Source organism: Aethalodelphis obliquidens, unplaced genomic scaffold (genome assembly GCF_003676395.1).
Source record: "Aethalodelphis obliquidens isolate GAN/ISIS:26980383/991018 unplaced genomic scaffold, ASM367639v1 scaffold63, whole genome shotgun sequence".
In the NCBI taxonomy this organism is placed as follows: Eukaryota; Metazoa; Chordata; class Mammalia; order Artiodactyla; family Delphinidae; genus Aethalodelphis; species Aethalodelphis obliquidens.
Genome location: NW_020838007.1, coordinates 1,128,965 through 1,141,149, shown reverse-complemented (window position 1 = coordinate 1,141,149; position 12,185 = coordinate 1,128,965). Strand labels below are relative to the sequence as shown.

Below are 12,185 nucleotides of genomic sequence, written 5' to 3'. Positions count from 1 at the left end.
GGGAAAAGAGAAAAACAAGCAGCTCCTCTCCCTGAAGGAGGGCTCGACATACGGGACCCTACACATGCCACCCTTCTAATCCGCCTGGCCCCCTTTGGGTGTGGGGTACCACCCCAGCCTGAAAGTAGGACGTGGGGCTTAGGAAACCGCCAGCTCACAGGGCAGTAAGAGCCCCAGGTCCCATGTTTTCAGCTGCTCCTCTGTTATGTACCACGGAGGTCGCATCAACTGTTTCCGGGAAAGGCTGTGGAAGGGGAAGCTGACTGATATATGTTTGATTTCCTCTTTCTCTTTTTCATGTAACTGCTTTTCACTTTTGTAGTTAGTTCTTCCTTTCCTCTTCCATTTCCCCTTTAACACATTCCTCTTGGTTCTCCCTTTTTAAAAAACAGAAGTGTGAAGGCTTACTGTCTATGCATTTGAACCTCAACTAGAAAGATCCACATTTCTGGTTCCTACTGCACTTTCCTTCATTATCCTCCAGAGAACAAAGTTAAAAGTGAGTCCCCAGAGGAATCAAAGAGCCAAGGAACGGGGACTTTTGGACAGAAGATGCCCGACATGCAGCACCTTCACCTGCATGCCCGGTGTGCACTGGAGACTCGCACACGCACCTCTGCGACCAGCATTCCTCATCACGACAGGCTCTCGTGTCTCTAGGGAGGCACACACGGAGGCAGACACGAAGCCACCAAGCTCTGGTGGGACTGTCCTGGCTGACCTGTCCCCTCCTCCCCTCCACCCTCAGGGTGGGCCCTGCAGTTCCATGTCTCTTCCTGCCACAGGCCATGACCACAGTCCTGGGATCACTTTCCTGCCTGTGCTCCCCTCCCCTTCCATTTCCCCGGCCCCACCCGGTGCAGGGGACCTAAAGGAAGGGGTTTCAGGCTGTGGGGACAGCACTAGTCTCAGGCACATGATGGCAGGGCCACTCAGCCGGGGGGGTGCAGGCTCTCACCTCGTCACTTGGGTCGTAGTACTGCTCCAGGTACGGGTGGGCCAGAGCCTGTTCCACCTCAATCCTCTTATGAGGGTTGAACGTCAACATCTTGTCCAGTAAATCCAGAGCTACAAAGAGAAAGGTTTTGAAGAGGTGAGAAGCCAAAGAAAAAGTCAATGAAATACTCTCTCGTCTTCCTGTTTAAGTCCACTGACCCACAAGACAACCGAGCTAAAGGAGCCCCCACCACCCAGGGGTGCCTGTTCCATCTCTGAGCTTGAGTCTGAGCACCTGTTAGTAGAGACCCAGACTCAGGAAGGTGATATGCTCAGCAAAGGCTCCACATAGTGGCCAGGATTCAAGCCCAAGTCTGCCCCCAAAACCTGGCCTTGTCCTAAATCACAGCTCTGCTCGCAGGGTCAAAAGCAGAGGTTTTATGTATGTACCGCTCTTAAGTCAACTCCAAAGTCAGTTCTGCAATGGTCACTGCCTCCCATGTGGTTTCAGCCTCCTCCTTCCAGGTCCTGGCTGAGAGGCATGTGTAAAGCACAGGCCCCCTGGCCTGCTCTGCAGCCTGGCGTCTTTCTCCAAGGCCCCAAACTACAAGTATTCTCTCGACCTGGCCGGCAGTTCAGCCCTGACCACCTTTTTCATGTCGACGATGCAGCAAGGCAGCAAGTGCAGGGCCAACAGGAACAAGCCGGAGGCGGTGGCCAATGAGCAGCCTGCCCTGGGGCCTCTACAGAGTATCTAGGTACCACCTCAGGCCGCGAGGACAGCCAAGGGGCACGGCTGACAGTGGCTGGGACCAGGGTTAAGGGTCATGTGACAAAATACTTCCTGTATTTAGTGTCAGAAGTAGGTTTCAATGAGGGAGAATACATGCTAGAAAAGACATCACTGTTCTGGTAAAGAGGTAACAAAGAGGGCTTCTTTTAAAACTATCTTCTTTTATTTAACAATGCTCAGACCAGTGGTGCTCACGGCCCTGAGACACCCCTGAGAAATCCAAGGGCTCCAAGAAATAAATCTAACAACTACTAGGTAGGGCTTCCATGGTGGCGCAGTGGTTGAGAGTCCGCCTGCCGATGCAGGGGACACGGGTTCGTGCCCCGCTCTGGGAAGATCCCACATGCCGCAGAGCGGCTGGGCCCGTGAGCCATGGCCGCTGAGCCTGCGCGTCCGGAGCCTGTGCTCCGCAACGGGAGAGGCCGCAACAGTGAGAGGCCGCAACAGTGAGAGGCCCGCGTACCGCAAAAAAAACCCTACCAGGTAATTATTAAGAACACACATTTTTAGAAAATGTATTGACACTAACAAAAACAAAAGCACTGGCATCTACTTAATGAAGCCTTGTTACTCACGGTGATAGTTTCTTATTAGGTTATCAACCTCGTCCATCTGCAAATGAGCACCCGACTCTAAGCTCTAGGATAAAGAACGGTGATGGAAAATCACTGTAGTCACTAGGAAATGTGCTCCCCGATGGAGAGCAGCTGGCAGCTGGCCAGGAAGTCGCCAGGAGAGAGCGAGTGGGTGGAGTGCCCCACTGCCCGAAGTTGTGGCCCCCACGTGCACATCCCTGCACACCACCCCTACTCACCTTCAATCAGGAGATCATCGATGTGGTACACTGTGTGATGGACATAAGAAATTCCACACAGCAAAGGACTTTTTTCATGTCCATAAAGTGAAGTGTGAAAAACTACGTTTTTTTTAAAGCCCACATAATGAATTTCTACAAATAGTACATTTTCAAACTGGTAGATGGGCGAACACACCTGCTGGGCCTCAGAGCCCTACCATACCTAACACAGGTACTAAAACCGACCTCAATTCCCGCTCCCGCCCCCCTCCCCTAGAGCTCACAGACATTTCCCCAAGGAATGCCTTGAGATCAGATAACCTCCATCCATGTCAGGAGAAGCCAAGGGCCCAGCCACAGTCAAGAGTCTAACAGCATTATTTTTAAATTCCAAGTCTTGTTGATATTAAGGAGGGATGCACTCCAAGGCAACTGGATGCTCTGCAGCTGACACACTCCTAAAACAGACCTTTCAGTTCCTTCAAGTTCAATCCTAGGCAACACTTTCAAAAGAAAAGAGCTTTTTAAATTTTTTTTTTTCTACTTGAAAACTGACTGGCTCTCCAGCCTCTTTTGACTGCAGCGCTATTTCTGCACTGCTTGCAGCTACAGGAGGGGAGGGGGGGAGATGGGAAGCAGCTGGCAGGTGCTGCTCCCAGTCAGAGAGCCCGGCCTCCCTTCTCCCACATGCTCAGCATCCCGCTGGCACCACTCCAACGTATGAATCACGCTGGCTGTGCATAGGATGCAGATTTTATTTTCCCTAAAAGACTGAAGCCCCTTCAAGGCCAGGATGACATCTGACCACGATCCTGACTCTCCCTGGTGGCGGCCATGAGCCCACACCTCCCCTCTAACTCCGGGGGGTGTGCAGCAACATGACCCCACCCTTCCGGCTCATCAGTCACTTCTTCCAGGTCCTGGGGCGGGTCACCCGGCTGGCAGCACTGCTCTGGGGCCGTCTCACCTACCCAGCAACACTCTGATCCCAGATTAAGGTTGCCATCTGTCATTTCCATCCTCAGCTCGAATTTCTGAGCAGAGGCAGAGAAAAAGCCCACCTGTGCAGACTGTGCCACTGCAACAGTGCTTCTCAAACTTTCTGATCTCAGAGCCCTACTCTTGAAAACTGAGGATCAATTATTAAAAAGCAGCGAATTCAACTCACAATTCAAACAACTGCACAGCACCATCCTTTGAGGAAACCACTGCACTCAGTACGTGACAGATGTGTTCTGCGTGCACTTATCCCGCGCTGTCACATGGAACACTAAAAAGACTGGCACAAAGGACAGGACACAACAAAGCGACTTCTCTGTGCTGCTTAACCAAAGGCACCTCACACGCAGCTGCCCTGGTTTTAGCTGGGAGGCTGGCACTGCCGCCTCGCCCTGCACTGAGCACAGATGGCAGCACAAGGGACAGGGTGCAGGATGCCTCAGTGTCATCATGAAAGGAGTTTTCACCTCACCAACCCCCTGGAAGGATCTTGGGGACCTTAGAGGTCTAAGGAGCATACTACCAAGAACTGCTGAGCCACAAAAACTCAAGATCTTTAATCTTATCATGGTCCCCAAGAGCTCGGGGAAAGCCCTGGTCAGCCCTTCTCTACTCACATGGGTGGATCATGCCCTTCCTGCCCACCGGCCCTCATTCCTCTCAGCACAACTTTCTGAGAAAATCAATATCCCCAGGGGTGACCTTCCTGGGCATTCCTCCACCAGATCCACATGCATCCTTCTGTTCAAAGAGGAGACCCTCTCCCCACCCAAAGCCGATCCTCCCTGCTGCCCTCACCTGGCCCAGTCCTTTCTGTCTCCATGTTCCCATTCCTCTTATGTGGTCACCCATGACCTGAACTGGAGGTCTCTATGCCATGTGGAGGTGCTGAACTCGGCCACATTCTCACAAGGCATTATCTGTGTCCATCTCCTCTACAGGTTGCGAGAATCCCCATCCCTCCTGCACTGCCCAGGGAAGATTCTTGTCCAGTTCCTTACACATCTCACTCTTCACCTCCCCAGCCTCTTCCAGGATTTCAAATGCCATCTGTTAAAAAACTCCTAAATCTACTGTCAGCTCAGGACTCTCACTCTCTGTATACAGAGACTCTCTGTAGGTAATGAAATAGAATACAGCTTATCCCATTGAGAACATATATATGTATATGCATTTACAGGAGCAGTAATAAAGTCTGGAGGCTTTTCAAATACCAGGTTATCTGAGAAATGGACACAGACTTCTCACAAGAACGGCATTTTTTAAAATTTCAAAAAATAGGGGAATTCCCTGGCAGTCCAGTGGTTAATACTCCGCTCTTCCACTGCAGGAGATACCAGTTTGACCCCTGGTCGGGGAACTAAAATCCCGCATGCTGCATGGCATGGCCAAAAAAACCCCCCAAAAACTAAAAAATGAAAAACAAAAGTGGGACCAAGAGAACAGAATTTCTCATCTTTCTTTACGCGCTGACAGCCGTCTGCTGGCTTTGCGCACCTGACCTCTAACCACACGGAGCTGCACTTGCCATGGGGGAGCTCTCAGGATTGCCCGTGGGAGCGGTGACACCAGCTCGGCCACATTCACCAGGTTCTCCTGGCCACAGTGACTGTCAAGGGTGTGGACACAGAGGCAGTGAGTGTCAGCCCCACACTTGGGCTAAAACTATCAGGAAACAGGTCAGCGTGAGCCTGGAGATGCTGGTGGCCATCGTGTCACCATGAGAAAAGAGGCTGGTTAACAAGAAAGATGGAACAGAGGAAGGCAATGCTGAATGACAAAGTCCAGATTGTGGTCAAAGGAGCTACGCCTGGAATCAAAGCCCGGCTGGGCCTGTCGGTTCCGAGAGCCGGTGAAGTCCTTCTTCAGGCCAAGGCCAGTCCCAGTGGGTTCTCATGAAGTGGACAGAGAAGGCCTCAAAGAGCCGACCCTCCAGTCTGTGATGACTCACCCCACGCCCACAGCCCCATTGCTCAGTGGGAACCACTGCTCATCTCTGGACACATTTTGTAGAATTTCCCTGTGCATCTTCTTGCACACAGTTGAGATCATATTATACATAACAAAGGCTGTGTTATCTCCTCAGTCAACTCTGCTCATTAGTATTTTCCCATGCTACAAAAACTTTGTAAAAATCACTTTTAGGGACTTGATATAATATTCCTTTGAGTAGATGTATCAGTTGACTCTGATCCATGAACAATGAACAGTTAGCGCTGAGGTTGTTTCTAACAATTTTTTAAAAAATTTATTTATTTATTCTTGGCTGCGTTGGGTCTTCATTGTTCCGTGTGGGCTTCTCACTGTGGTGGCTTCTCTTGTTGTGGAGCACAGGCTCTAGGCCTGTGGGCTTCAGTACTTGTGGCACGCAGGCTCAGTAGTTGTGGCTCGCAGGCTCTAGAGCATAGGCTCAGTAGTTTTGACGCACAGGCGTAGCTGCTCCGCGGCATGTGGGATCTTCCCGGAGCAGGGCTCGAACTCGTGTCTCCTGCATTGGCAGGCAGATTCTTAACCACTGTGCCACCAGGGAAGCCGTTTCTAACAATTTAACACGGCCCAGACTAAACTCGCAACTGCTAACTCCCGACTGGCTCCTCCCACAGTGACCCTCGGCTCAGTACCTCTTCGTGGAAGTTGTGTGTTCTTGTCCTTTGCTCATGTATTTTATCCACTGATGTCTTAGAGTTCTCTCTGCTCTTTAAACACTAATAACATTAACGAGAAGTCTAACATTAAGAACTACTGCTCTTAACCCTGCCTAATATTCTTAGCTCTCAACCTTCCCAATTATCCTATGAGGTAGGTAAAACTTGCCCCAATTTTGAGATGAGGAAAATGTGAAAAAGTGAGGTCACAAGTCTGCACTCAGGAGGCCAATTGTAGAGCACAGGACCTAACCACCATGTGTGTGGCCATCAACAAAACAGGACAGGGATTCTTTAGATGTTATTCAATCTAGAACAAATTATACCTATTTGTCGACACCTGGTCTAATCTAGTTTAAATTTTAAACTTTTAAATCTACTACCTTTCATTTATGTTTGTCTTTTTTTTTTTTAATTAATTAATTTATTTTTGGTTGCGTTGGGTCTTCGTTGCCGCGCACGGGCTTTCTCTAGTTGTGGCGAGTGTGGGGCTACTCTTCATTGCGGTGCGCAGGCTTCTCCTTGCGGTGGCTTCTCTTGTTGCGGAACACGGGTTCTAGGTGCGTGGGCTTCAGTAGTTGCAGCATGCAGGTTCTAGAGTGCAGCCTCAGTAGTTGTAGCACACAGGATTAATTGCTCCGCAGCATGTGGGATCTTCCCAGACCAGGGATTGAACCCGCGTCCCCTGCACTGGCAGGCAGATTCTCATCCACTGCACCACCTTGGTTTGTTTTTAAAGCTTAGGAAGATATTCTTCCCCCACGCAGAGATCAGAAAAATACTGAATGCTCTAAATATCGCTAGTTTTTAATAGTATGATTTTTTTAAAAGTATTTGCTCATCAATTGTTTTGGAATTCACTTTGATGTGTGAATAGTGATTTAAATTGGTTTTCTTCCAAACAGCTATTCAACTAGCCCAGTACCATCTGCTGAAGAATAATCATTTCTTCCCCCTCACAGGAGTAATTTTGGAGAGAATCCTAAGCTAGATTCCTTTGAAGAAAAATCTACAATACTACTGGTTCAAGGGACTCAGCAGTCAGAAATTTCCAACAAACATGTGAAAAAATATTCAACCTCACTCTTAATTAAAGAAAAACAAATTAAAATGTCACTTCCCCCCCATTTGGTTGGCAAACCCAAAAGTGCAATACCCAGAATTGCTGGAACAAAAGACATGTGACAGAATTGCCAAGCTGCCTTTCAGAGAGACTCCACAGATTCACACTCCACCAGCTGCCTCTGAGAAGATCCCCTGCCTTGACCACACAGTGGGTTATCAAACTCTGTGATTCTTGCTACTGTGATGAGTGGGAAAAAAATGGAATTACTGACCTTTCAATGTTCATATCTCATATAATAAATAACAATGAGTCCCTTTTCCTATATTTAAGAGACATTTACACTTCCTTTTCTGTGAACTATTTGAGTTCACTTGGGTTTTCCCATAAGATCTTATGGAAAAATGTGAACAAACATTTTGGCCAACCCAATACTATTGACCAGACTTAAAAGCGCCAGTGTTTCAGCTTGAAAGTTTTAATTTCTTGAGATCCCCGAGGTCTTCCATTCATTTCTTCCTGTTATTTTCATGCAAATCTAGACTATTAGCTACCTGCATGCAGGTTCTTAAATCTGTCTTATTGCTGTTCTATGTCCAGGGCCTTAGAACAGACACCCATCTATTTATTAAATGAATACATTTACCAATGCTGTACTAAGAAACCAGAAGCAACCTGGTGGCATATAAATATGGCCCCCATTTCTTTGCAGCTGCTCCCATGAAGGGGTGGATTCATTTCTCCCCCTCTTGAGTCGGGCCTGACCTTGTGATGTGCTCTGACCAACGGACTGTGGCAGAAATGTCCATTTCTGAGACCCAGCCAGGAGAGACCTTGCAGCTCCTGCTCTGGTTCTTTTGGAATGCTGTTGCCAGCATGAGAAACCCAGTCTGGTCCACTGCAGGACGAGAGCCAACAGGGTGCTAGGTGCTGTGAGGCACCCTTAGGCCATGCAGCATGAGGCGAGCCGAGCAGACCCGCCCAGCTGCACCAAGCCCCGTGGGCTTTGGAACAAATATGTGCTGGTCGGGTTTTTAAAATTTTTGGTAATAAGGGTCAATTTTAGTAAGATCCTCTTCTATATCTTATTTCACAAGGTGCCACATTAACCTAGTTTTGGTTTGGTTTGGTTTGACTGAACTGTTTCTAAGTTTCAGGTGTGCAGCATCATATGGGGTGATCTGAAGGCCCGGGGTTGTGGAGGGGTTTGTTGCACAGCAACAGATAACTGATGTAAATGTCAATGTCCAACATGAGGTTGTGAAAGACACTACAGGCCACCCACAAGGGAACGTTATGTACCCATTCTTTATTACAGAGACATAGAAAGGACCCAAGATATATAAATGAAAAACTTTGTCTTGAGATCTCAGAACCTAGTCCTACCAAAACCAGTAGTATAGACATTCACACAACCCTGTGATGCAGGTACTAATATTTTATAAATGGGAAAACAGAGGCCCAGAGAGGTTAAGTAGTTCGTCCAAAGGATGCTCAGCTGGTAAGCGGCTGGGCTGTGGACTGAACCAGGGAGGTCTGGCTGTAAAGCCTGTGCTCTGGACACACGATATTTTATGCCCATTTCAGCACTAAACTCCATCTTTCCACTTGATTCTATGTATAGTTTTTCCCCGCTTTTTCATTATATTCACCAAATACCTACAATTCAAATTTAACTGGATTTTAGTGGGGTTAATTATTACCTGAACGAACCAATCTCAAAGTTCATGACCTTAACCTAAGGAAAATAAGCTAAAAAACCCTCAAATAATTTGATGCAAATTATGACTAACTAGAGAAAAGAATGAGGAAACAAACAGGAGAAAAGCCTAAGAGTTCTGTTTCTTGTAAGGTCTTAATTATACAGTTTTGTTATGTACACACCTCTTAAAAAAGGCAACTCAGGAAATCAGATCTAGGTAACATGCTTGGGATGGACGATACAGCACACAAGCCAATCTAATCAGCAACATGTGCAAGGCATGGGAAATTCTAATTTTGAAAATTCTGCAACTAGAATACATTATATAACTATAACTAAATAGGTAGAAGCTGTGCACACTTTGGTAGAGCAAACATTAAAGGTTATTTTGGGATTCTGATAATTAAGACTATTTCTTATTCTCTGACTTATTTTTTCTATACGTCCAAACTGTCTACCATAATCATACACTACCTTTATATCAGAGAGTTTAAAAGACAGTTCCTCTTATATCCAAAAGAAATTCAATTTTAAACCAAGTGTTTCTGAAACTTGGCTCAGGTCAACACATAAAACAAATTTAACATCTAAGTAAATCGTTGTTAACGTTAAAAAATACACACATATGTACACACACACACATACATATGCATACACACATATTAGAAAAAGCTAAAATTCAGTCAACAGCAGACTGGATGTAAATATTGTAATATCACTGCACCAACATGTCAGCAAGCTGTTCTTGGGTTCCCTCCTCTGACCTCTTCCTTCCACTCTAAGGACTCCTGTGATGACAACAGGCTCACCTGGACAACCCATGCTAATTTCCCCACCTTAAAGTTAGCTGATGAGTAATCTTACTCCTCTCTGTCATGTAACCTAACATGGATTCAGTTTCCGGGAATTAGGACACGGACATCTTTGGGCATGGGGTCATTATTCTGCCTACCACACTTTTATGACAGCATAAAGGTAAAAAAAAAATAGCTGCCTAATATATTTAACAGGTACATGTTAAGCAGGAATGAAGGATAATATAATTATTAAACAAAATTAACTTATAAGATATCAAAGACTGGGGCTTCCCTGGTGGCGCAGTGGTTGAGAGTCCGTCCACCTGCCAATGCAGGGGACACGGGTTCGTGCCCCGGTCCGGGAAGATCCTACATGCTGCGGAGCGGCTGGGCCCGTGAGCCATGGCCGCTGGGCCTGCGCTCTGCAACGGGAGAGGCCACAACAGTGAGAGGCCCGCATACTGCAAAAAATAAAATAAAATAAATTAAAAAAAGGGGCTTCCCTGGTGGCACAGTGGTTGAGAGTCCGCCTGCTGATGCAGGGGACACGGGTTCGTGCCCCAGTCCGGGAAGATCCCACATGCCGTAGAGCGGCTGGGCCCGTGAGCCATGGCCACTGGGCCTGCACGTCCGGAGCCTGTGCTCTGCAACGGGAGAGGCCACAGCAGTGAGAGGCCCGCGTACCGCAAAACAAACAAACAAAAAAACAAAACAAAACAAAAAAGATATCAAAGACTAAAATCGAATGTATGACCTTTCTCTGTTACGGAACATGCTCTTGGAACATACCTAAGATATCTTCACCCAACCTAAGGCCATGAAGATTCTATCCTGGTTTTTTCTCAAAGCTTAATAGCTTTACTCCTTCTATTTAGGTCCATGTTACTTATTTTTTGCACACAAATGTCTAATTGTTCCAGCATCATTTGTTGAGGAGACTGCCATAGGCACCAGTACAGATAAATCTAAATCTGAAATGCATTCTGCTGAGTGGAAGAATCCAGACATAAAAGGCTACATATTACATAATTGCAATTCTATGACATTCTGGAAAAGGTAAAGCCATAGGGACAGGAACCAGATCAGATGTTGATTGCCAGGGACTAGGCGAGGGAACTGACTACGAAGGGGCACAAAGCAACTTTTCGGGACAATGGGAATGCTCCAAAACTTGACTGTGGTGAAGTTACAGGACTGCATACGTTTGTTAAAATTCAAAGACTTGCACAACTAAAAAGGGTGAATTTTACTTTATGTGAATTATTCTGTGATAAACCTGACTTTCAAAATGATCAAATGACAAGATGACCTTAAAAAAATTGAACTTAATCCAAGTTAAAAAGTAGCAAAGAAACTAAAACGTGGAAAACTAAACAGTCACCTCCAGACTCCCTTACCCTATGGCTACCGCTCCTAAATAAGAGGGAAGAAAGCAATGAAGAGTGAGCACCAAATAAGGCATTATCCAACAGCCACAGACTAGTGACCTACTGCTTTAATGAATAAGACAAAGAAACAAAAGCTAAGCCTAAGAAAAATAATCAATGAAATCACATTTACCTTTGGAGTCAGCATTTGGGAACAGCCTGTTCCATGGCACCTTATTTTTGTGCGGAAGAGAAAGCAAATAGTTCCTAGCTTTTAAATTTATTATACAATTCAGGTCTTCCTGGGATGGGGATCCAAGAATACCTATCAGATAAAATAATCAGCTGTTAATTATCAAGACCAAGGTAAACCAACTGCATACCATCAGCAGTGGGGCAGAATGGGCACTGACATTCAATGTCTTCTCACTACCTCCCAATGCTTTTTACAAAGTCCTTAATGTTTTAAATCAAGGAAGATTTAAAAAAAGCTCATGTCCATCACAGGCTGAAGAGTTGCTGGAACTCTTCTTAATTTCCTGAGGGTACTCTGATGTACACAGTGGGTCCCCAGAATGCTCATGAACCTTACCCAGAATGTGGTTCAGCTGGTCGAGGTAATGCTTCCCCGGGAAGATGGGCCTGTTGGAGAGCATCTCTGCCAGGATGCAGCCTACAGACCAAATATCAATGGACTTGGTGTAGCCCTGCAGTGGAAAGGAGAAAAGATGGAGAATGACCTCTGCTGTTCCATGACACAACGAGACCTTTCTGCATGACAGGCACAGGGCTGCTGGAGTGTCAGCTTCTCCTCTGGCTCTATAATTCAGAAATAAGGGACCATGGAGAGACAAATATCATTTGACTTTCTTATAAGACACTAAACAACCCAGATTGCTTGATTTTATTTCTCTCTTCAAAGTTGATTAACTTGTTAAGTTAGAATTTCTGCAGTATACTTTATATCTTTTTTTTTTTTTTTTTTTTTTTTTTTGGTCGGGGGGCTTTTTCTTTTTTTTGTCTTCTCCCTTTGGGGCCGGGGGCCCGGTTGTTGGTTGTACGGCCCCATGGCCCCGGCCCCGCCGCC

At 46.5% G+C, this 12,185-nt stretch overlaps 1 protein-coding gene across 6 annotated transcripts in view; it reads right to left on the bottom strand.

Annotated features, from left to right (window-relative positions):
* The window catches only part of MAPK1 (mitogen-activated protein kinase 1), a 97,635-nt gene that overhangs the window by 10,972 nt on the left and 74,478 nt on the right, over positions 1 to 12,185 (bottom strand). For all 6 annotated transcript variants that reach the window (XM_027088830.1, XM_027088828.1, XM_027088827.1 and 3 more), the window contains 3 exons: positions 11,691 to 11,805; positions 11,292 to 11,423; positions 959 to 1,068 (listed from right to left, as the gene is read on the bottom strand). In XM_027088830.1, coding sequence (XP_026944631.1) covers positions 959 to 1,068; positions 11,292 to 11,423; positions 11,691 to 11,805 — 357 coding nt within the window. The remainder of the gene's footprint in view (positions 1 to 958; positions 1,069 to 11,291; positions 11,424 to 11,690; positions 11,806 to 12,185) is intronic.